This window comes from Protomyces lactucae-debilis (assembly GCF_002105105.1).
Source record: "Protomyces lactucae-debilis strain 12-1054 chromosome Unknown BCR37scaffold_19, whole genome shotgun sequence".
NCBI classification, from domain to species: Eukaryota; Fungi; Ascomycota; class Taphrinomycetes; order Taphrinales; family Protomycetaceae; genus Protomyces; species Protomyces lactucae-debilis.
In genome coordinates, this window is record NW_024468011.1 from 56,532 (window position 1) to 79,468 (window position 22,937).

The following is a 22,937-nucleotide window of genomic DNA, read 5'->3' on the forward strand; positions in this document are numbered from 1 at the left end:
GTCCCAGCGAAAGTATGGTCCATCGTGAACATTGTAGCGATAGTAATTCTCGCTCCCATATCGCACCCGCGCCTGCCGAAAAGTCAGATTCATCCTTGGACCCACGTTCCCTGCACGTTTGGGTACGCTGTGTTCCCACTTTGACTGTGACTCGTTCTTCATTAAAATCATGTCCCCTGACTTGAGATTGGCCTTGAATTTGATGGTATGGTCGCCTTTGAGTCTCATCACAAAATTACGAGCAGAGCCTAGCGACAAGGATGCAATGGATGGCAATGGGCCTAGAAAGTGCTCATCATCGCTGTGGTAAGAAATGCTGTCTTTGCCATCTTTGTAATAATTCAAGAGACAAAAATTGAAGCGTTCACCAGTCTCTCGTTCCATGAGATTCTTCAGTTCCTTCAGACAGCCGGGCAAAGGTCTGGGTGTGCAGCGTAATGGCTTTGTCGGCGGTTTGCCAGTCGCCACTTCAAGAACTCGTCCTTCGCCACCCTCGAATTCATGAGACTCATCGAGCCCAAACACCGTGGTAAACCTTGGTGTATTGACTGTCATCCCTCGCACTTCATATGTGACGCGATACCAGGGGAACTCTTCGAGTAAGAAAGTGAACAAGCTCTTGGCGGTAGCAGCCGGGAAGAGTGGCTCATAGTAGTGAAGAGATAAATTTGGCAAGTTTTCGATGAGCTTGTATGTTGCATTGCACACGAGAGGTAGGGGTAGAGAGCTGGGTAGAGGTATCGGATAGCTAGGATGATTCTGGTATCTCACTTTTGTATCGCCCTTCTGATGAACAGAATCTTCAGAGGTCTTGTGCTTTTTAGACGCAGGCTCAAAAAATGTATTGATGGGGCGTTTGGACATTCTTGTTGCTCAGACACAATGTAATCGACGAATTAGCTGTGCTTTGATCAGTGACCAACGTACAAAGGAAAAGCTACTGAAAGGGGTATCGAGGGAGGCGGCAAGCGGAGAGACGCTGATGTCGTCTCTCGGGCCATCGTTCAGATGGAAATGGCCAACCTACAACTTTTTGCGGAACTTGCTTGCGACACGGTCATTCTTCCATACAGTCATCAACTACGTGGAAGGATCGAATTTCATGGAATCAGGCAGCGAGATTGTGCTATGCAGGATTTAAATGTAAAGCGCGGACGATAGTAGCTCGGTCGCCACTGTAAGGTGCAGCCCTGGCCTCTTCCAAGGCTCCTTCACCTCTGGCACTTTGCAAAGCTCTCTCTCTTAGATCCGTCTGGACGCCGGCCGACTCTAGTACAGACTGCAACCGAAGCCAAGTCATAGCATGCCAAGGCTGCTGAGACGCCTGCGCCTTAAGTACCGCGTCGACACTGCCCCGAGAATGTTGCGCCAAAGCCAACTCAAGAAGCTGTAGCGTATCGACCTCAGGCCCATCAGTGCAAAGAGCACTATCGGGAAGTCTCAAAATTGACGGGCGAGCAATCTGAAGCTCTGAAGCATTGCTCTGGGCCGACATGGCCAGTAGCATCATTTGAGAAGTCTGCGAACCTTGACGGGCTTGTAGATACTTGGCGGCAGTTCTTCGAGACTCAAGGTCAGACGAACGCCACAAAGCTTGTACCAGGAGAATGAAGACTTCATCGGGAACTTCCTGCTGTAAAAGCTCCTCGATGATGGGGCACGATTCTCCTGCGTGGCCTAATCTGGCCTGACATATAGCCGTAACGAGTTGACACGACAGGAGGCTGCTCTGCGCATTGCTGGGGTCCAGTTCGATAACCATTTCACAGGTTTCGATTGCATCCTCGAGCATATTCAACCGGAGTTGCAACCGTCCCAAGAGTGCCTTGGCGTCGCAGTAATGCTGTAAAGCCAAGTCAGATTCTTCAGTCTCGTAGAGTGCCTCCATTCTGTCGACCAGAGAACTGGCAGTCTTCAACTGTTCTTGCGTTGGTTGTTCAGATGTCCTTTCCTCAAAAAGTGCACAGTTGTACAGAACAGTCGCGTCATCATCAATCTGCGCTAACCGCCGAGCATGCCATGCAGCCTTGAAGAAATTGGCTTGAGAACGACCGGTACCTTTGATCTTGAGAGTAGAGGCTGTGAAGCCCATGTCGACTGCCTTATTGGCTTGCGGAATAAGTGTTGACGCGTGAGCATAGAGATCTGCGGCATCTTGACCTCCAAGCAACTCGGCTAGCCGCCCTTGTCCATACCACGGAAGTGCAATAGAAGCATCCAGAGTCTGTGCAATAGAGAATGCCGCGCTTGCTTCATCAACCAGAGATCTTTGCAGGTAAAAGTGTCCGAGATTGGCAAAGTTGATGGCAGACTTTGGTGCAAGCTCAGTTGCCTTGATTAAGCTGTGATGAGCAAGCCTTGGCTCATGCTCCATCAACGTTACGCCAAGCGCAGACCAGAAGGTGTCCAAATTAGGCTCAAGAGCGACGGCACATTTCAGTGCTTGAACACCTTGTGCGTACCAGCTAGACCTGATATTATCTTTGTGGACAGCGCGATATGCTCGGCCAATTTTGCACCAGAGTGTCGCCTTTTGACTGTCCGAGAGTTCCACATCTCGGAGGCTATAATAGAAACCTCGTATAGCCAAGCAACACAATCGCCCCGTCACGGTTAGAGGTGTCTCCGCGGGTACCATGTCATCACTGCCCAGCGACCGAGCTGCTGTCTCCAAATTCTCAACTCTCTTGATGGTCAAGCCCAAGGCCGTTGCGCGTTCGACACACTCGGCTAAGCGCAACGCTGCATCAGCAAAGACACTCGCAAGAGCAAAAGAAGGCTGCTTTTGAAGAGACTTGGCGGCCAGGTGTAAGCAGCTGTCCAATTTCTCGACGGCTTGGGTGAGCCAGCCATCTCCGAGGAGCGATTCTGCCCAGCCTAGAAGAGCAGTACACAAGAAGGTATCAAACACCGGCCTAGCATGGTCAGTCGTGAGTGAAGACATAATCTGGCAACAACCGTCGAATTCCTTCAACGCCAGCTGCACAACGGCAAGCAGATATTTTGGGTGCCAATCATCTGCATTGATATCTGCAGCGCGCAGGAACGACTTTTCGGCAGCTTGATAGCGGCCCAGTGCAAGATATGCCTCACCGAGACCAGTCCAAGCCTGTGTATCCCGACTCGCTAGTCGCACGGAAGCCTGGAACGCGGCTACTGCATCTGAGTGACGCTCGTAGTTAAGGTGCACGAAACCTAATGCTCGATAACACCATGACTCTCGCAGGCGCTCGTTGCCTTGGATGACACGCTGCAGGATGATCTCGACCAAGTCCCACTCCTCTGCTTCAGCGTATCCCGATGCAAGTTCACGAGCAGCTTCGATCTCTGCGCTGCTTATCTCGAAGGCCTCGTGGAAGCACTTCTCGGCGCGTCGCAAGTCTTTGATTTCGTACTTGTATATCTGGCCAAGGACGGTATAGCTTGGAGCACTCCGAGAGTCGTACCTCAAGGCTTGAATGAAAGATGCAAAGTACTCGCTTCTGCCGGTGCCTTGGGTCCGCTGTGCCAGACCCTTTTGATGGTAGACCATGGCCAGCGACTCGCGCGAAATATTGTCGTATTCAGGGCTTTCCAATTCTTCGATGATAGTCAGCGCTCGTTCAGGTTTATTCAGCATGACTTGACAAGTGGCTAGCTCCACCTTCGCATCCCAGATATCGAGACCTTCCAACAATAAAGAAGCTTCAGAAGGCTTTTGCATCATGCGAAGAATTCTGGCTTTGGCAATCTTGATCTGTAATTGTGTGGCCTCGTCTGGGCGCATACTCAGAGCAGACTCAAGGAGAGCAAGCGCCTCTTCCTGAAATCGAGGACGCTTATAGTAGGTGAGTGCCGTCGCAAGCATCACGGAATGGAAACAGCGTGACGCTGCAAATGGCATTTCGGTCTGGCTTTCTAGCTTAGCAAGCCTTTGCGTGTATGTCTCGCTCCAAGCAACGACATTCTCCCAATCCTTCAGCTGCGCAAGCATTTTGATGGTCGCTGCGACTGACACAAGCGGGATTGCCTCGCCTTCGTCATCACAGGCATTGGTCAAAGCAAGCGCAATCTCTTCTGCGCCCATGGTCTCTGACTTGTCTTCATCTCCCAGGAACCGTGTCACGTTCTCTGCTTGACCCGAGAACTGAGACCTCAGGTAAGCCAGCAAAGCCACTGATGAGCTCCTCTCTGGGTATAACCTCAAGTATGCCATGAGCTTGTCCAGGGGCAAAGTGTCTGGAGTCATATCATGCCAATTCAGTGCAATGTTCCATGCGAGATCGTCCTTGACGTTGATGACGGTCATGTCTTGTGCCAGATGCCGGACTTTGGCGACTTGTGCTGCTGTGTCTGTCACACAGGATAGCATGTCGACACTGCGACGCAAGAGCTTACTCTCAGTCTCTCGTCTTACTGCATCATCGTGAGTCCAATTTATGATTTCTGTATAGATGCCCTCCAGCTCGGATTTGGAGTAGACATCCGTCTTCACCTGACGAGTGAGGTCGGCCAGTCTGACTCCCAGGCGCGAGCGGCCCTTAGCGATAGCTGCGGATATGTTCTTCTTTTCATCTTCTTCAACGATGTTGCTCAATTCCTGATATGTTTCAGAAGCATTCGGGAAGTGGTCTTGGAACCTTGCAAAGAATGGTGATATCGGCAGAATGAGTTTCAACGCCTGTGCAACTTCCGATGTAGAGCCCTTCTCGCGAGTGAGAGAGACTGCTTTGAGAAGTACCTTGAGTGCTTTGTCAGACTCATCTGCGGCAAGAAAAAGTTGTGCGACTTTGCTCGATGCATCCAGGTATTTGCTAAGTTCAAGTGTATTTTCGTACAGAGTCAGGTAGCCTTGCCAAGCAAGCAAATTGTCAGGATCAAGGTCAATTGCTTTAGCATACGCGTTTCTCGCTTCGTCGAATTGCTTGAGATTCGTGGAGGCCAGGCCGAGAAAGACATAGGCATGAAGAGACTGATTATCTTGGTCTAGAGCCTTTTTTGCGAAGTTGACAGCAGATTCAAAGTCTTTCTGAGCAATTGACTGACGGGCATCCTTGAGAAGTACCTTGATCATACAGTCAGGAGCGTTGGACCCAGTTGTTCCTATATGACGAAGAATCTGGCAGCGAACGAGACGTCGATCTGCGAACGCCAGCTTTTGTTCATCAGATGGGCACAGGCGGAGCTCCTCTTGGAATTTTCTCAAGCTTCAGCTTCAGCTTCACGATCAAAGCTAAGGACTTAGCGACCACATATTGGCATCTACAGATGTCTTCAGAGCTGTCCTTACTGACACTGCAAAGCATTGATGCCAATGATCAGACTCGAAGCTGTATCCAGTGTGACTACAATGCTGTGTTCGATACAAGGCTCGCAAAGACATTGCTGTGCGACACATCAAAGTCAGAATCGCTCAAAGCCTTTCTGTCAAGTCTATCAGAGAAGATAACTGAAGCTTTACATCAATCTAAGGAGCTTTCATCGATATCAGTCCTAGAACTAGGAGTATCGTTCCTCAATGCATTCTTGCAGCTAAACTACACTGGGCCATCGTTCCCTACGCACAAGCTTTTGCCCGATCACTTGACAGCAGACAAGGAACGTCTGCATGATGAAGTGCTTGACTTGCTGACTGTCGACGGGGAACGTCCGTATGCGCTTGTTCAAGCTCCGCTCTATTTACTACTTGCATCCCACATCTTGCATCACCAGGAGCTCACGGACTGCGTATTCGTCTCCTGGTTCAGAATGCGTGTAGATTTTGTCCATCAAAGATTGCTGGACGATACTGTTTCGACGCTACACAATCGTATATTCGACATCGAGAAGATGGAAGCCATCGAGAATGCGATTGCGAGTGTGCAAGTTGTTTCGGGTTCTCAACTAGAAGCTCGTTGGCATTTGGAACTTGCGCACATCTATTCTCACTATTCGTACGATCAAAAAGCTTTAGCACAAGTCAAGCTGGCTCAGCGTTCATCAAGGATCGTAATGCAAGTCAGTGGTGCGCTCGGCAGGCGCACTAAATACCAAACCTTTGATGTTTCCCAGCTTGTGGTTTTAGCGCAGTCTTCAAGCGACACAGTTGCAGCTGCTCAACACCACAAGTCAGCCCGTCCAGCACAGCTTGATCTGAATGACGACACCCTTTTGGAGTCCGTCTCGTTTACGAAACAGCCTCAACGTAAGACAGAGCACGAAAATCTTCCTGAAATTGTCAGAGACTCACAATTACCACCCGTACTTGCGGCTCTCGATCCTGGCAATCAACCTTTACTGTCGACAATTGATCAGTGCATACTCATCGCTTACGCTGGAGTCATCAAGCTCAGCGCCGCTTCAGATGACAAGATTGTCATGGAGCAGGTGGCAGCCTATGTCAACCGGGTACTTCATTCGCCGAGCACTGAGCAAATGAAGGACGGCAGTCATCTAGATTGGACGACTCACACAGCTGCACTCTTGGCAAGAACACGTATCGAAGGTCACCGATCGCGCACTGTTGAGCGCAGTGTACTGCAACTGCAAGTTCTTGTTGATCAGCTTCTGGAGGACATTGACGAAGGCTCAGCTGGCAATGCTTCTGCCGCGAGACAATTGCCAGAGCACGTTGGACACGAAGCGGCGCCAGTGGATTCCAGCAAAGCAAAAGTTTCCTTCCTCCAACGAGCAGACAGAAAGGCTTCAGCCTCAGGCGCCGAACGCCTACGCCACCTCTTTACCCTCCCCATGTCTTCTAGATTCGATCTCGAAGCTGAGTTGGCCGGAAAATATACTTCAATTGGTCTTGTTCGATCAGCATTGGAGATATTCACGCGCATAGAGAATTGGGAAGCTGTTGCCATGTGCTATGGTGTGATGGAGCAAGAAGGTAAGGCCGAGGCAGTCCTTCGAGAGCAAATCGAGTCCAACAAACCTGGTCGCAACATCCCCAAGCTCTGGTGTTTGCTTGGAGATGTTGTTCAATCACTCGAGTATTGGGAGAAGAGCTGGCAGGTGTCAGGCGAGCGATATGCACGAGCACAACGGTCTATTGGCAAGTACCACTTTGCCCGAAAGGAGCATGACCTTGCAATCAAAGCGTACAGCCTCAGCCTCAAGATCAATCCTCTTAATCATGGTGCTTGGTTCATCTATGGCTGCAGTGGACTCGAAACTGGTCAGTATGAGCTTGCAGCTGAGGCATTCACGCGCTGCGTCTCTATCGAACAACAGGATGGTGAATCCTGGAACAATTTGGCAAGTGCTTTGCTACGTGTAGCACCCAGCGCAACCTCTAATCGTCGCCGAGATGCTTGGACTGCGCTCAAGATGGCGACACAAATCAAGCACGAGAGCTGGCGGATGTGGGAGAATTACATGCTTGTTTCGCTGGATGTGGGAGAGTTTGGTGAATGTATCCATGCTATGCGACGCTGCATTGAGTTGCGCTCCAATGATCGAGGAGAAGCTGCTGTCGACTTTGAAGTACTCAAGCTACTTGTGCAAGAAACCATTCAAATGGAACCGCCAACAAGCGCAACCTCTGAAAGTGGTCACAGTCCCGATGCCCTGCGAGGCGTCGCGAGGATGGTGACTGATCTCGTGACACAAGTTGTACAGCCGTTGATTACTTATGACCCTCGTTTGTGGCGTCTACTTGGCAAGCTTCAGATCTGGCGAGGCAAATTTGCTGAAGCACTTGAGGCCAATGAGAAGGCATATCGCTGCCTTGCCGGCAAGATGGTGGAAACAGAGTACAAAGTGTTCGAGGAGGTTGTCGACGCCGCAGATGAGCTGGTTGATGCCTATCGGAATCTTGGGCCACGCGAGGGGCGCATGGGCGGAGAGGTGGCCAGAGACTGGAAGTTCAAGGCTCGTTCAGTCGTACGCACGCTCAAGGGACGCGGCAAGAACTTCGAAGGAAGTGCAGCGTACGAGAAGCTTGAAAACATTCTGGAAGACCTCAAGTCTGCTTGATAAACAATTAGCTGCATGATACGACTCATAGAAATGCTAGGGCCTCTCAAAGGCAATGCTAAGATAATGTGCACTTTACACCTACATCCACACGTCTTCACAGCCGTGAAGGAATTTGGAAGCAGACACACTCGCTGACAACGAATAATCTGATACACTGACCTTCTCGTCCACGTAAAAATCGGCGAAGTCATCGGCACCATGCGCCATAGCGCCGATGAAGACGCAAAGCGATTGATCCTCCGGTAGTCTGCGCACATAGTCGGCTACTCTGATGGTCGGAGCGTCGTGACTGAGTGTAATTTTGTGGCAATTCGGTGGTAAGTGGTCTGTGATGGGATTCTTGATGACCTTGAGCAGCTTTGATGAAGACGACGAAGTCGATCGAATAGAGAGCTTGTGTAGCAGCTGTACCATCAGTCCTGAAAAGCGCTTGAATGTTCTTGGTAGCCGGACTTGTGGATTGACTTCAATGAGCACATTGCGAGCAGTGTGGATGTAGATTTGTAGAAAGCCAGCCTTGTTGAGCGGAGAATCGAGCAGAGTCAGCAGTACTTGATGTGCAATGTCTGGCCGCGCATCTGCAATCTCCCTGCCCATTTTCTTGAGAATACCCTGATGGTCGTCGCAATTGAGAAGCGCATACTTACTCTCTTTCGCCTTGCCGACCTTATATGTCTCCAGACATGCCTTCTCCAGCACAACAATAAGCCTGCGGCCTAGCAAGATGTTAGCTCAAGCCGGCAGTCTACGAAGAACGTACCAGAGTGTGCATTGGGCACTGTCGCCTGTATTGGCGCACCGTGTATTGTGGTCTTGTGCGCACCAGATCCTTCGGTTGACTGTGCCTTCGCACCTGACTCGGGATTCTCGGACTCTACACTTTCCTGCACTGGTTGCGACTCCTTCTTCGTTCCTATGGCCGTCATGACTGGCCAGGTACGCTGACTACTGGTTGTGCTGGTGGGCTGATGAGGGTGGTTGTGCCAGATGGAATTTTTTCCCGGCACTGGAGGAGTCAATCGCAATATTGGAGCCCTCCTGTTGCTAACCTTGCACTCGGCCTCGTCAGTGAGCGACTCCCTGTTTGCAAGACCCGGCTCATCTGACATTAAGCTTGCTGCTGTAATATGAGACTGTGAGAGCGCGTATCTGCTCGTTGTGAGGCTCGAGCCATGGAGACACATTAGCTGAACAGCAAAGGGTTCAGAGTGTCAAGAGTCAAGACGTCGCTCCTGCAGATGCTTCGTAACAGACCGCTTCTGCTTCGGACCATCCTATCATGAGGTCTCAGGGCTCTTCTTTGTCGCAAATATTGACGGGATTGGAGGCTGCATGGTGTGACTCGCATGATCCTTCATCTGCTTACTCCTGAGACGAGGACGGACCTCAAGCGGCCACGCTCAAGCCTCGTGTCAGTCTCGAGTATCTTTGAGCTCTGTCCTCTATCTACAAAGTCAGCAAGGTTTTTCAAAGCGCCTAGGAGGATCTTCGTACGGCCCGTAAAGCGTCCTAGCTTGTCTCCCGGCTGACAGGTCGCTAACAGGCGCTGCCTGCTGCGCGCAGCAAATGGCGACACATGCCGAGTGTCTGTCGCTTCCGACTGTGACAGTGTCTAGCTCTCCTTCGAGGCGTGGACGCCAGCGACAGAACGCTCACGACCTTCACCTTCTTTACCCTATTCACGAGTCGGACGACCCTAATGCGATGTGCTCGCGAAGCAAAAGAAGTTCCGTCCTCACCATGGATGAACGGCGCGCCAGTCGGCGGTCTCTTTCGAGTATGACACTGATTGGCTCTAGTGAATCAAGACCGAGTAGTTCACCACCTACTTCAGCGCATACCTACGAGGATGCTCTGCGACGACTGCAACAATTCAATATGACTGACTCTCTGCTGTCGCTAAGGGATGTGACATCAAGAAGAAGCTCTCTTATTGTACGGCCATGGACGAGTGGCAGTGTCACTGATGACGGCGAAGAGGCTTTCCCGGACAGCGGCGGCAGTACGACCAACTGGGTTGCTACTCGCAGTGGCAATCTGGTGAGAAGCTTAAGTCGATTACACCGCAATGGGCAAGGGAAGGAAACAACGGTGACAACTGTCGAGTTGACGAAACAGGCAAGCACTTCTGATTCGAGATCAATGCCTGGTTCACCGGATGCGACGATAGAACAGCCTAGCCAAAATGATGCAAGCACGTCTATCTGGAAACGGATTGTCAGAAGTATAGGCTGCGTGTCAATTTCAATCGATGATAGGAAAGGGCGGCAATGAGTTGATAAAAAGGAGACCTTTCTCTTCGCACAGATAGGAAGATAGAAGATGTAATCGTATTGCGTCGTAAAATTCTATCATGCTTTCTAGCTGAATATGACCAAGCTGCCAAGCATATAAGCTGGCCACCAGACGCCCCAAATGGCAAGAGGCGTCCAAACATGCAGATGCACATAGCTGAAAGTGACCATCGAGAGGACATCATCCATTTTGAGGTCCATCAGGAAGCAGGCACCTGTAAAGACTGCCAGTGGCGAAGTCAGAAGCAAAATGACGCGACCTGCCAACCGGACCGGGAGAGAGGCGCTTGGTCTGGCGAACAAGATTGGGAAACAGAGCACGCCCATGGCTAGTGACAACGAAAAATTGATTGTCGCTAGCGCAGCTAAGCACAACCCGAGCACAAGGAGCGACAGTGCACTGGCCAGTGTGGTTTGAGCTTTACTGAGCGGTCGAAAGTTACCGACGAGTGTCGGCAGTATCAGTTCAAGTGATAGAATGTAGACCAGGAACATCTTGGTTGCAACTGTATTTCGAATGGTCTGCTGGACCAGGAGAATACCATTCCACAAAATGATGCCCAAAATGTGCAGCGAGCCAATCAATATGGCAGGGTAGAGCTTATCAAACCCACTGATGTCTGAACTGCTGGATGGTACTGTGATTATCCGTTGCTCCTTTTGCACTTGTGCAGAATGAGTCTCCATAGTCTTCTCTGACGTGATGACTGCCGGCGCCGGCAAGTGACTTCGCAAATAAAGACTGAGGCCAGCAAGAGTAAAGGCAATTGCAATAAGCATGGCTGAAGGCAGATATGTGCCAATGCTCACAAAACGGTGAGTGTTGATGAGCATGTAGAAGAAAAAGCTGGCGTGAAGATGCTCGAGAATGTTATTGAGCGATCGAAAGATGGACTCGGTGATACGGCCGAGACTGGAATCATCGTGCCATCCATCAGGTTGACCGTTGACCTCGAGCGAGATCGTGTCAATCTTGTAAGGAATGTAGGGGGAGTGCGAACCGCTTGGCAGACCTGTCGCCTGTGTAGCCATAGCACGTAGCATGCTCAATAGCTTGCTCTGATACAGCTCCTCGTTTCCTCGCACATGTTGAATGCGTGCGTCAATGCCTGTTTGATGCTTTGAAATGTGAATGGCAGAGTTGACAAGGTCTAAATTGGCCAATTGGCCATTAGTGCCTTCGTAGTGGATGTTTATATCCCGGTACCGATTAGAGTCACCGTACCAGGCCAGGTCGACAGCAGCATGAATCACACCTGACGTCAATGAGAGTGTTTCAACTTGCCTTGCATCGTGGTTCTCGTGGTATGCATCGATGAAAGCTTGCGAGCCATAAACTTTCTCTGCCGGAATGACGAAGAGAAGATCTTTGGACCAGAGGCCCCAGCGCTTGAAATAGCGCGCCATCGCCAGCAAGGCTGTCACTCCGCCCTCGTTGACGATGCCGCGTTCATCCTTCCAGGCAGCGTTGAGGACCAGAGCCTCGGTTGCATCGCCTCGAGGCGCCTCAAGCAGCGCGTACACATTGGTTCCAGCAATCTGCTTGTCTCCAAAGGATACATTGTACGATTGACGAGCAGTCTTCAATCCTGCACGTTGAAAGATGCCTTCAATACCTGCGAGACGTGTTTCGTCTGAGCGATCTTGCTGCCATGCTCTTATTTCGTTACGGAAAGCATTAAGGACCTTGTAGTCAGAGTGTCCGAAGTGCGTTTGAACTTGTCCTGGCAGCAGCGCGTTCTCTGATATGCGCGTAGGTATATTGAGCTCGTCATAGGGTAAAGCTGCAAGCCATGCAAGGCCAGCAATAAAGAGGAATGTGCTTATATAGTAGACACGTTTCTTCAAGAACGAGAAGAGCTTTTGCCGGCCTGCATCAGTCAGGATATATGCTGCTAAGCCCATCAAGCTCAATGTGAGTACTAGTGGTTGCTGCCGACGAGTCGGTCTGTGCAGGCCAACAGCCAGAATCACGAAAGTTGAAAGCATGCCCAATCTGCACAACACACAACGCCTCCGAACTGAGGCTCGAGCTGCAAGAACACTATGCCACATGCGGTAGCTTCTGTCTATCAAGAGTCATCGCAATTTCAACGCTGGCATTTTGAGCCTGAAGAACTGACTCAAAAAAGGCAAGCGGTCAATCTAGCTGCCATTGATACTTGCACGACCAATCTAGCATTGGAAACTGAGTTGTCTGGAAAGCAGCCAGCTAAGCCTGCGGACTTCCCTAACTGGGAAGAAGAGCTGCTCCATGTCAACTTTTACGCTCGGAAGCTCTCCGATACGGCTGATGTTTTTGACCTTCCGCCACATCTCAGGGCCACAGCAGCACAATATTTGAAGCGTTTCTACCTCATGCGCTCGGTACTGCAGTATCATCCAAAGTCTATTATGATCACATGCTTATTCTTGGCGACGAAGACATGTGAGCACTATGTTCCGCTCGACACATTTGCTACAAAGCTCAAGACGAGCAAAGAGGCTATCATTCAGCATGAATTCGAGATATCAAGCACGATTCTCTTTGATTATGTTCATTGGTCAGCCTACAGACCTTTGCATGGCTTTGTGCTCGACATGGAACGCTTTTGCGCCGAAGAACCAAAGATATTTGAGCTAAAGGCAATTAGCCAGGCACACTCAGCTGCGAAAGCGTTGATCAGCTCATGTCTCTGGTCAGACTTGCCATTCCTACACGCTCCTTCGCACCTTGCACTAGCAGCCCTGCTGGCTGTAGCAGAAGAATTAGTCACAGGATACCTTGCAGCTAAAGGACTCGAGTCCTTGCAAGATAATCTGCACGACATTCGCAGAGCACTGCTCGAGACTTCAGCCACAGCGGCCGACCTTGCTGCAGTCAAAGCAGTCGACAAGAAGATTTATTATAGCAGCGATCCAGGGATGAAGGCAGACTCTGCTCTGACAACGAAGCGACAAGCCGAGGAAGCGTCCGCAGGCCAGGCAAAGCGGCGATCCAAGGACGAAGCAGCCAAGCAAGCCCAGGATGACTTTGGCGAAGCTTTTGCATAATGCGTCATTTCTTTCGACGCTGTCTCTTCTTCTTACCACCGCTGAGGGCCTCCTCTTCTTCTGCCTCTTGCTCTGGCAACAGCGTTTCATGGCTCAGACCATCATACGCATCAGCATCCAGGACTAGGCCGAAACCCGCTTGGATGCGCTTCTCTTCTGTAATGTCTTTGGCACTATTGGAAGACGGTTGCTTCGCAGTGAGAGCTTGTGCATCCATCAGCCGGTCTTTGTTCTGCTCGAGGAAGTTCGCGGCCGTCACGGGACTCGCGTCAATGATTTCCTCCTGAATGTCCGCGAAAAGCTTGCCCTTGATTGGCTTGATGGGAGCATTTGGGTCTATGGCGAAGGGATCGTATTCGCCTGCATCTGCAAAGATGTCCTCGTCATCCGCTGGAGGAAGAATTGCTACTGTGACTTCCGCTGGAGCGGTCGGTTTCTGCTTTTCGGAGTCGACGACCTTTTCCATTGCAGCTGGCTTCTGAGATTTCGTCTTCTGTACCTTTTTCACGAGGCGCTTGATCACTTTGCCAGATGCGTCTCTGACAATCTTGATCTTCTGGCCGTCCTTTTCAATCACTTCAGTTGTCGGACCTACAGTGATGGATCGAAACTTGCTGGGTTTGCTGGCCATTGTTACAGCGGCATTGTTGGCGCTCTCGGGTGCTCTTTGTCTCAACTTGAGCAGAAGAGCATCACGATGCTTCAGTGGGCCGGCATCAGTGGTTGCTGCCTCTTGCTTTTGTGTGCTCATCAGGGTCTCATCGAAAGCCGCCTCCAGCGCAGCTTCCTCATCCACTGGATCTTCGATTTTCTTTGGATCTTCGTTCTGAAGAACAGTTTCTTCCGCAGAAGTGACCGACGGAGAAGCAAGGACATCTTCGCCAGCTTTGACTCGAGCAAGAAGTTGTCGATCTAGACCTCTTGCTTTGCCAGCTTCAACAAGATCGCCAGATATGTTCACACGGGCGACTCGGTCGACATACTCTTCGTACGTAATTTCCTTAGCTTCCAGTGCCAATTTGAGCTTCACAATCTCCTCTGGAGTCGAAGCTTCTGCGTGACGAACAACATTATATCGTGGATTCTTGGAGCTTGGCCCTTGGGCTGGTTTCTTGAATGATGCATCTCCCGCGGTTCCAAATGGGTTTTCGCGTGATGCAGAATGCTTTGCGACAGTTCTTGGCAGCAAACCAGCTCGCACAGCAGACGTCGACTTTGAGGTCCGATGTGGCTTATTTGGATGTGCTTGTCCAGCTTGATTCACTAGATGTCTGAAGTCGTCTTGCTTCATATTGCAGCAGATCAGAGATAAAGACTGATTGAGAGTCAATCTAGGTCTCAGAGCCAATTCATAGCATAGCTGTTTGAGCGGTACTCTGGCGTGCTTTGGAAATGGTTTCGCGCGGTTCGACCTCACACAACACGGAGGCATAACCACAGACCTGCTACCAGGCCTGTCTTACCTGAGCTTCTATCGAGGGCATTCTTCCTGCATTCGGTCTTTCTTCTTTTTTGACTACATCATGGCTGTCTGGCCCTTTATCGCTGCCATGTCGCTCAACTTTGTTCTAGTACTGCATACCATTTTTGAAGTGACCGTTTACAGCGACTTGAGCATTGACTATATGAATCCTCGGGATGCAGCTGACAAGATCAATCCTTATGTCTTGCCGTCGATGGGCCTGCATGGCCTGCTCATGCTTATGCTATTACTCACTGGCAAATGGCTTTCATTGCTGCTTAATGTCCCTCTCATGGCGTGGAACATCAAAAGGTACGCCTGTCATGCTCGACTTATATCCTTGGCTTGGCTGATATCTTTGAGACTACTGAAACAGGATCACATCATCGAACCAACAGAAGTCTTCAGGAAACTTCCGCAGCATCAAAAGGAAAGCTACATCCGCGTGGCGAGCTTCTCTGCGCTCTTCTTCTGGTAATTGTTCGCTCTCGGGCCAAAACGACTAACAACAGGTATCTGTATGCGATGATTGCCTACCTTGTTATGCATCAGTAGGGTTGTTCCACGGCACTGACTTCTTTCATGAGATTTTGGCTGGCTGGTCGCTTCGGCTTGTCTGCGTGTCAAAGTAGTCTGACGACATCGCGGAGTGCAATATCTTGTTAACACGAATCAAGCCCAGACCTCGAGCTCTTGATTGTAGGCAGCACGGGGCTAGCACTTTCTGGCCTTTTTTAGTAGCCTTCATGGCTGTTAAGCAATTTAGAAAGTCCTGAACAAAGCCGTAGCTTGGACTGATGTGGAGGATCGCTTTTCGATATCTGTCTGCATTCCTATCGTAGTAGGAGCTTGAATACTGCAGTTTTGCCTCGAGTAGCTCTTCAGCGTGAGAAAGTTTCGAAAGTCCACAACTTCTGAAGACAGTAGACTTCACTTGGAACTGGTCGCGATCAGTCTGGACAACATGGTATGCGCAGGGCCACGTCTAGTATGAGGATGGCACCGCAGCCAGATCAGCAGACATTCTGCCGTTCAGCACGGCCTCGCAAATGTTTACATCGCAAGTTTGCCGCAGCGTAGCGGACGAGAGGCCATGTCAATCAGCAAGTATCTTCTTCGGGTGCCTTGGCAACTCGCTTGCTTCACTTTGGCAGGAAAGTATTGCGACAAAGCTTTGAGTGGATGGAGATGACGAGACTATGCTGGCACCAGTCTCATCGACTCTTTGTACAGTCAACATGATGATTAAGTTCCGAGTCTTCGATACGCGTCGACTCCTGATCCATCCACCAAGCTTTGAGAGCAGTCGTTCGTCATAGACACAGAATAGCAAGTCTGCCGTATGGAAGGTTTCGCCTACCTACTACTTACCTTGACAAGCGTACACGGTATATCAACGGACAGACTTGCGCTTCTCCTCAATGCAATCAATATTGTCCTCCGGTACAGCCTTGAAGAACTTGTCCTCAGTCATGAAGTCAAAGAGGTCGTCGCTGACATCTCCTTGTACGACAATCTCATCCTGGCCCTGGTTGTTCTTCGAGACACTAGCGCCAGTTGCGAACTTGTTGGCGAACTTCTTGGCTGCTGGCTTCAGTCTAGCTTGTTAGCAGCTCCCATCATCGATCGCTCCACTTACTCGATGCCAAAGACCTCCAGCCCAAACACGCCCGTCACATACTTCCGCTTTCCACGTTCAATGCGTTTAATGAGCACTTTACTTTGCATCTTCTTCTCCATTGCGCGCGCTTGCTTCGCTTCATGCTTCTCAGTCGTCTTTTGCTGCTTATCCGTGAGCTCCAGACCAGCAAAGATCTTACTGAAGAGCTCAGTGTCGTTTTGCTCTAGCCAATCCTTGCATTTCGCAACGGAGGGCTGGAATTCGCAGTATTCAGGCGGTAAAGAGCAGACACCACAGTAAACGGGTGATATGCGAGGAGGATTTCCCTCTGGCACTTGCGCTTGTTCCACTTCTGCCATCGTCGTACTTCCGGCTTTCTTCAGCTCGTGTCCAGGATGCGTCTTGTCGCAGTTTTGAAATTCGCCAGATGGGACGACTCATTCATTGACTCGAGCTACCTGGTCTACTTTAAGCTTTCGTCCTCTTCTTCTTGGAGAACAAATCATCAATTTCATCAACAGGCCGCTTCGCCTTTTTCTCTGCCTTTCGTTGCCGTTTCGCAGCCGCTGCCTCTTCTGCAGCCATCATCTCAGCCCGTCCGGCATCCACCCCATCTACCGCTGCAGCTGCTTGTTGAGGTTCAATCAGCCGAGCAGCTGGTGCTTCATCCTGTAATTTCGACATGGCTTGTGCCTTGGCGCCTTCTTGCTTCACAAGAGACTGCCAATCACCACGCTTATTCTTAAACAAATCGAGATGCCAATTTCGCCAAACAATGCGGCCATAAAAGTTGGCGCGGACTTGATCCGCTGCGTCGACGAGTTCATGCGCAATACGATCTTTGTAGAGCTTGATGGGTCCTGTTGCTTGCCAACACACATCGACGAGACGACTGGAGCGTGCATCGCAGGCGAGGTCTGGGAAGGAACCAAAGAGTGAATTGATGAGCAACTTTCGAGAGATTGGGGAAGTTCTTGTGTGCAGCAAGAAGGACTCCATCAATTTGGCAGGCGCAGGGAGTTTTGCATACTCAAGTAATGTCTCCTTCGAAAGGGCAAGTAATGATTCGGTCACGGCCTTGTGTGCGTCATCCGAGAGGTTCATAAATGCCTCCAGCAAAAAGGCGCCTTGCATATTGAGTGACTTTGAATCATGTCTTCTTGGCGCCCGATCGTCTGTGTCTGGCTTGGGCTCTACGTGAGCCAACAATCGAGGCACAAGCTCCTTGCTATTGCCTTGTATTGCTTGAATGGTTTCTTTGAGGAGTGTCGCTTGCTGAACATCTAGCCGGACACTGACCTCGATGAGACGCTGAACAACGAGCATGTGATTGAGTTCAATCAATTCCTGCATCACTGGCGTCAATTCCTTGACAATAGCGGCAAATGTCTCCGCATCTGGGCATTTGAGAATGAAGCGCTGCAGGACAAAATTAGTGAGCGGATTGTGGGCGAATTTTGCCATACGCTCCATGAAGTAGAGCTGGTGAAGACGTTGATAGAGTGCCGGAGGTGCAGACTCAATGATGGTTTCGCATAGTCGCGTGCCTGCTTGATCGCGCAAGATGGTCTCCACAAAGTCATCACGCTCGTCAGACTGCGTGTCGCCCAGGAGGGCCGATAGGATCGGGCGTCCTGAGTCAGTGTCTGCCTCGAGGGTGATGAGCGCTTGTACGAAACTGACACTGAAAGGTTGACTAGACATGATGCGAAGTTGTGGCCCTGATAAGGAGGACAAGCTGGCGAGTGCCTCTTGCAAAGACTGCTTGAATGAGGCTGGCACAGGCAATACCTTTTCAGGCCGTGACCACAAGAACTTCTTTTGGCCGTGATATCGCTTTCTGTTCGCTTGTGCCACTTCGGCCACAAACAGGGTGCCTTTGAAAATAAGGAGGATGTCACGTACAACGTGCGATGCATAGATATCTGCACCAAGAGCTGCCAAGTCTCCTGAAATCTCGTGGTACATGTACAGGAAGAGATTTTCCATTGTCACGATGGGCTCTGCATCCACATCAGCGACTTCTGCCGCGAATGGCTTTGCGAGTTCTGCAGACACCAAGGTGGCCGTGATGGCAAAGAGCATTTCACAGACATGCGACGCATAGCGTTGTCGCACAAGGGTGTGAAAGTTGCCTTGGAGCGTCTTGAACAAGTTCTTCACCTGACTTGGCTGAGAACGTGCGAGGATCTGCTCGAGCACTTTAGAGCCGAGAGGTGAGGTTGCAAGCTTGAGTTCCTTGCCCTCTGCCTCTTTGTAGACATTTTCAACAAACAGACGCGTCTCTTCGCGGTCGGCAAACTCGTCGGCGATCAGCGCATCGTCGATGTTCTTGAAGTAGAGCTGTTCCGATTCATCCAGCAGGCCGAAGAAGGTGCCCGACTCTTCATCGCCCTCGCCTTCAGCATGATCGTGTCGCCTTGCTTCTGCATCTACAGCCACAATCTCTGCTTCTTCCTGGACTTCTTCTTCGGTCTTCTTCTTTCTGCGCCCACGTTGTCTATTCTCGCGAGGCATGGCGACTGCTTGTTCTTCCCCAGCGCAAGTGTTCTCTTCCCAGGTATTTTGTCAACTATTTTGTGTCTGATGCGTGAGAAGAATCGCTTAGATCTGGATGACATAAGCACGGATATTATACAAGTCTTATTCCAAGAATACATACTCGACAGGCTCCTTCCTCCATCGCCTCAACACAATGCATACTTCAAGGGCCGCAGCCAAACGCATGTACACAACCGCGAGATGCGCCACCAGAACCCATCGCTTCAGATCTGCTGCCTTTGGTGTTGCAGCCACCACAGCAGCCGTCGTCGCCTACCACGTCTCTCAGCCGGATCGCACACTGCATGCTGATGCTCAATCACCTCCTAAACAAGGCAATGACCTCAAATTCGATTACTCGCAGCAAAAGCAAGTCGCCATGTCATGGGAAAGACCTGGCGTGTACTTGTGGGGCAGCAATAAGCGCGGCGTCACAGACACAGAGAGTGCTGATCCATTCACAAAGGCGCCGACGAGACTACCTGCCTTTGATGGCATGGCTTTGCGCGACTTGAAAGTCTCCGAGGAGGTTGGTGTTGCTGTGCTTGATTCCGGTGATGTCGTCTTTTGGGGACAGGGGTATACCGGTGATGCTATACAACTGCCCTCTCGCAAAAAGAAGAGTGTAGAGCCTGTTGTTGTGCCGAAGCCTGAAGTGACGCTTGTTGGCAAAGATATCGTCAAGGTTGAGCTAGGTAACGACATGGTTTATGCGCTCTCGAGAAAAGGGATTGTCTATGCTATTCCTACAGCAAAGACCGCACAGCAGTCAGGTCCAAGGCTACAGGAATCTGCTTGGTTTGGCTTGTCTAGCAGTCGAGCAACCATCTCATACAGCACAGTACAGACGGCGGATCAAGCTTCATTTAGCGATATCGCCAGTGGCTCAGACCATCTCCTCTTGCTCAGCAAAACAGGCGGCGTCTATGCCTGTGCCAGCTCCAGCAAGGGCAATGCCCGAGGTCAGATGGGCCAGCGGACGTGGCAGCATAGCCCTGCGAGCAACACACTTGAGGCTGTCAAGATTGAAGGTCTCAACAATGTAAAGGCAACCGCTATCGCTGCTGGCGATCAGCATTCTGTGGTTCTTGCTGGTGATGAAGTGTACACATTCGGCGCCAATACATACGGCCAACTTGCCTTCAACTTCAATGCAGAGAGTACGGATGTTGTGAACCCAACGTCAGTCATGGTGAATGCGCTATATCCGCGTAATCTACAAGCCAAGTGCCTGTCGATTGCTGCAGGTGGTCGGAATACATTCATGGTGGTGCAGTCAGAAGAACCGGGCAAACCAGAGTCGCGTCGCGTGGATATCTGGTGTTCTGGCACGAGCCAGTTTGGTCAACTTGGCAATAACACATGGAACCACTACCAAAGCAAACCAGTCAAGGTGAAGCAAATCTCTGGCTTGACGGAGTGGGATGAGATCAACAATTGTGTCTTGCCCATTGGCGTGTACAAGTTGAGTGTCGGCAGCACACACGTCATTTGCGTCCTTGACAATGTGTCGAAGGTAGATGCAGATCCTTCGGCGAGCAGGAAAGCATTTGACACGATCAACTATGGTCGAGATTGTCTGTGCTGGGGATCGAGCAGCGATTATCAGCTGGGCAGTGGGAAACGTGCTTCTGCTCCCTTACCTACCTACATCTCCCCGCTTGAATCATCAGCAGAGAAGCTTGCACTGAAGAGTGGGTGGGAGGAGATTATTGACGAGGGCCACAAGCGCTTCCACTTGACGCCGCCGAAAGTGATTGAGGTTACGCTAGCGAATGGCAAGCGAGCGAAGCGCAATGTCGAGCAAATGGTGGTTGCTGGGCATCTCACCTCGGCCTGCTACTCGAAGCTGGTGGAGTAGATGATTATATACATGAAGTATTCCCTCCTCAGATCCATTCCCATCTGAAGTAGCGCCAATTATCTCACGCTTTTCATGTGAGATGATGAGGAGACATACTCAGTCAGATGCAGTCTATACACTCTATACAGTCTATACAGTCTATACAGAGCACCATGGATCTAGGCAACCTCGTATCCCGGTCGCCATCCAACGCCTTCCCATACCCGCATCACCACAACAGCGCAGCAGGCACACAGGCCACACACAGCACCTTGCCGCACCCATTTCCATCACTTGCGCAACAGTCCTTCCAGCCGCCCCTCATGCAGTCCCAGCAGCAGCAGCAGCAGCAGCAGCAGCAGCAGCAGCAGCAACATCCACAGGCGCCGCAACAGGCGCTCATGTATCATCCCTCACATGCGACTGTCCCCTCGCCCTCGACGACACGCTTCGAACGGGCGACACTCACAGTCCAGTCGCAGAAAGTATTCGACGAAGCTGCCCAGTACCCTGATTGTAAACTTGGCTATTGGACCTATAATCCGACAGTTCGGCTACCTCTCTTTCTACGCATCAATGGTGTCTTTCATGCGCATATACCGAGACGCTTTCTGGATTTCGAGCAGAATACAGCGTTACGACGTCGTAAAGTCTGGGGAACGGATGTCTACACGGATGATTCAGATATTGCAGCGATTCTCATGCACTCAGCCATGGCACAGCGAATCCCGAAATCAGGCGATATTAAAGTCACTTTGCGCGTGATGCCACGACTTGTCGCGTACAAATCTTCCATGCGGCATGATTTACGGAGTCGCGGGTGGGTTGCGCGTCATGATGGGTTATCACTCGTTGTTGAAGATGTCGCTGGTGTCTCATCACTCGATGAAGTCAAGGGGAAAGGGTATGCGAAGCGAGCGATTGAGGAACGTGCGAGATTGGCGGCCGAGACATCATTACAGGCTGCTCCAGCGTTGCAGGTTGATTGGCCACCTGAAGTCATCAAGCGTCGTGTACGGCAAAGTGTGAAGCAAAGACGTGTTGCAAGAGTATCAAAGCCGACGCAGGAGAGTGTACAAGAGAAGGACAAGACACCTGGGCCAGATGATACCATTGAAATGGAGATGGAGGAGCAAGAAGTTGGTGAATCGAGCTTTGTGGAGCCAGCAACGCAAGGCCCGCTTATTTCTAGCAAGCCTGACATTCTACCAACAGGTCTTGCCACGACGACTGCATCTGTTCTAAAGCCGCAAGAAGCTCCAGCAGCGGAGACAGCGATAGCGCCTGCGGAAGAATCGGAAGCATCATCAAAGCCAGCCGCTCAAGAAGAGGTGGATATTCGAAAGCGGGAATTGACGGGACAAGATATCCTTGCTGCTGCGCGTCGCATCACGGATAGACAAGCAGGCTCGGAGTCGCCCGTGGCGGAGTTGAGTAAGAAGGAGATGAAGAGCCTTGCGCATGCTGAGAAGGTAGCAACTGGCAGGAAAGAGGCGAAACCGGATGCGCAGCAGGCACAGGTTGAGGGGCTTGCTGCGATGATTGAGAAGGAAGGTCGGCCTGTTGCCGCTTCTGGTGCGTCTACTCGCAAGACCACGAGTGACGTAGAGGTGGATGTCAAGATATCTGACTGAGTGCCGCAAAGAAAGCAGTAGATCTAGTATCTAGCATCATCTACAGTAGAGGCCATGTACTTCACTCTTCCATCTGAAGTGCGCCCACAATCTTTTTTCCTTCTACAGACCAACATTCACCTCACATCCACTAAGTATGAGACTTGCTCATAAGCGCAGCAAGCGGTCAGCCGTCAAGGATCTCGACCAAATCACCCTGCAGCTCAAGAACCCACGGACCATTGCAGATCTCAAGAATCAACCACTGGACGAGCATTTGCCTGGCTTAGGCCAACATTACTGCATCGAGTGTGCGCAATACTACGCTGATGAAGCGTCGCTCAAGGTATGCATTGCGCTCTATACTATGATTAGCTTCTAACAAGATAGGGCCATGCAAAAGGCACAAGACACAAGAAGCGCGTCAAGTTGTTGAAGGAAGTGCCGTATAGCCATGAAGAAGCTGATTTGGCAGCTGGCATCAACCCTGCGCGTACATTGAGACCACCTCGACAGGCGCGTACTGGTAAAGATACAGTCATGGCGCAGTGACGCTTTTTTGAACAATTTGTCCTTTAGCGTTTGGTTC

General features: G+C 50.8%; 12 protein-coding genes across 12 annotated transcripts; 5 read left to right on the forward strand and 7 right to left on the reverse strand.

The window, feature by feature from the left end:
• Window positions 1-3: 3 nt before the first annotated feature.
• BCR37DRAFT_336799 (uncharacterized protein) lies at window positions 4-672 on the reverse strand (the record flags this gene model as incomplete). The annotated part of the gene is made up of 1 exon (XM_040867241.1): window positions 4-672. A coding segment is annotated over one exon (669 nt), but the record flags the coding sequence as incomplete, so codon positions are not given.
• A 430-nt stretch (window positions 673-1,102) lies between these two features.
• Window positions 1,103-5,101, reverse strand: BCR37DRAFT_382583 (uncharacterized protein). Its single transcript, XM_040869905.1, has one exon. The coding sequence runs from the start codon at window positions 5,051-5,053 to the stop codon at window positions 1,127-1,129; it is 3,927 nt and encodes a 1,308-aa protein (XP_040723079.1). The 5' UTR covers window positions 5,054-5,101; the 3' UTR covers window positions 1,103-1,126.
• Window positions 5,102-5,218: 117 nt separating this feature from the next.
• BCR37DRAFT_382584 (uncharacterized protein) lies at window positions 5,219-8,348 on the forward strand. Its single transcript, XM_040869906.1, has one exon. It carries the CDS (start codon window positions 5,248-5,250, stop codon window positions 7,936-7,938), a length of 2,691 nt encoding a protein of 896 aa, XP_040723080.1. The 5' UTR covers window positions 5,219-5,247; the 3' UTR covers window positions 7,939-8,348.
• Window positions 8,020-8,655, reverse strand: BCR37DRAFT_350689 (Alpha/beta knot methyltransferase; the record flags this gene model as incomplete). Its single annotated transcript, XM_040868026.1, has 1 exon — window positions 8,020-8,655. A coding segment is annotated over one exon (636 nt), but the record flags the coding sequence as incomplete, so codon positions are not given.
• Window positions 8,656-9,507: 852 nt separating this feature from the next.
• BCR37DRAFT_389006 (uncharacterized protein) lies at window positions 9,508-10,215 on the forward strand (the record flags this gene model as incomplete). The annotated part of the gene is made up of 1 exon (XM_040870686.1): window positions 9,508-10,215. One exon carries the CDS (start codon window positions 9,508-9,510, stop codon window positions 10,213-10,215), a length of 708 nt encoding a protein of 235 aa, XP_040723082.1.
• A 42-nt stretch (window positions 10,216-10,257) lies between these two features.
• On the reverse strand, window positions 10,258-12,184 carry BCR37DRAFT_382588 (Gaa1-like protein). Its single transcript, XM_040869907.1, has one exon. It carries the CDS (start codon window positions 12,138-12,140, stop codon window positions 10,302-10,304), a length of 1,839 nt encoding a protein of 612 aa, XP_040723083.1. The 5' UTR covers window positions 12,141-12,184; the 3' UTR covers window positions 10,258-10,301.
• A 52-nt stretch (window positions 12,185-12,236) lies between these two features.
• Window positions 12,237-13,268, forward strand: BCR37DRAFT_405563 (cyclin-like protein; the record flags this gene model as incomplete). The annotated part of the gene is made up of 1 exon (XM_040872092.1): window positions 12,237-13,268. Exon 1 carries the CDS (start codon window positions 12,282-12,284, stop codon window positions 13,266-13,268), a length of 987 nt encoding a protein of 328 aa, XP_040723084.1. The 5' UTR covers window positions 12,237-12,281.
• Window positions 13,269-13,300: 32 nt separating this feature from the next.
• BCR37DRAFT_394790 (uncharacterized protein) lies at window positions 13,301-14,559 on the reverse strand (the record flags this gene model as incomplete). The annotated part of the gene is made up of 2 exons (XM_040871520.1): window positions 13,301-13,320; window positions 13,368-14,559. The coding sequence occupies 2 exons, from the start codon at window positions 14,557-14,559 to the stop codon at window positions 13,301-13,303; spliced, it is 1,212 nt and encodes a 403-aa protein (XP_040723085.1).
• Window positions 14,560-14,791: 232 nt separating this feature from the next.
• On the forward strand, window positions 14,792-15,208 carry BCR37DRAFT_394791 (cornichon; the record flags this gene model as incomplete). The annotated part of the gene is made up of 2 exons (XM_040871521.1): window positions 14,792-15,042; window positions 15,094-15,208. The coding sequence occupies 2 exons, from the start codon at window positions 14,792-14,794 to the stop codon at window positions 15,206-15,208; spliced, it is 366 nt and encodes a 121-aa protein (XP_040723086.1).
• An 855-nt stretch (window positions 15,209-16,063) lies between these two features.
• On the reverse strand, window positions 16,064-16,781 carry BCR37DRAFT_382591 (translation initiation factor SUI1). The gene is made up of 2 exons (XM_040869908.1): window positions 16,370-16,781; window positions 16,064-16,328 (listed from the first exon to the last, which is right to left on the reverse strand). Exons 1-2 carry the CDS (start codon window positions 16,708-16,710, stop codon window positions 16,124-16,126), a joined length of 546 nt encoding a protein of 181 aa, XP_040723087.1. The 5' UTR covers window positions 16,711-16,781; the 3' UTR covers window positions 16,064-16,123.
• BCR37DRAFT_382592 (armadillo-type protein) lies at window positions 16,381-18,904 on the reverse strand. Its single transcript, XM_040869909.1, has one exon. The coding sequence runs from the start codon at window positions 18,866-18,868 to the stop codon at window positions 16,820-16,822; it is 2,049 nt and encodes a 682-aa protein (XP_040723088.1). The 5' UTR covers window positions 18,869-18,904; the 3' UTR covers window positions 16,381-16,819.
• A 142-nt stretch (window positions 18,905-19,046) lies between these two features.
• On the forward strand, window positions 19,047-22,900 carry BCR37DRAFT_389011 (regulator of chromosome condensation 1/beta-lactamase-inhibitor protein II; the record flags this gene model as incomplete). Its single annotated transcript, XM_040870687.1, has 4 exons — window positions 19,047-20,744; window positions 20,885-22,345; window positions 22,449-22,694; window positions 22,739-22,900. The coding sequence occupies 4 exons, from the start codon at window positions 19,047-19,049 to the stop codon at window positions 22,898-22,900; spliced, it is 3,567 nt and encodes a 1,188-aa protein (XP_040723089.1).
• Between the last annotated feature and the right edge of the window lie 37 nt (window positions 22,901-22,937).

Excerpts from the sequence above, each read along its gene's own strand:
- BCR37DRAFT_382591 (XM_040869908.1), bottom strand. The coding sequence starts at position 16,710 with ATGGCAGAAGTGGAACAAGCGCAAGTGCCAGAGGGAAATCCTCCTCGC. Across the intron at positions 16,329-16,369 it reads CTGGAGGTCTTTGGCATCGA|ACTGAAGCCAGCAGCCAAGA; the intron begins GTAAGTGGAGCG and ends CTAACAAGCTAG.
- BCR37DRAFT_382588 (XM_040869907.1), bottom strand. The coding sequence starts at position 12,140 with ATGGGCTTAGCAGCATATATCCTGACTGATGCAGGCCGGCAAAAGCTC.
- BCR37DRAFT_382583 (XM_040869905.1), bottom strand. The coding sequence starts at position 5,053 with ATGATCAAGGTACTTCTCAAGGATGCCCGTCAGTCAATTGCTCAGAAA.
- BCR37DRAFT_382592 (XM_040869909.1), bottom strand. The coding sequence starts at position 18,868 with ATGCCTCGCGAGAATAGACAACGTGGGCGCAGAAAGAAGAAGACCGAA.
- BCR37DRAFT_382584 (XM_040869906.1), top strand. The coding sequence starts at position 5,248 with ATGTCTTCAGAGCTGTCCTTACTGACACTGCAAAGCATTGATGCCAAT.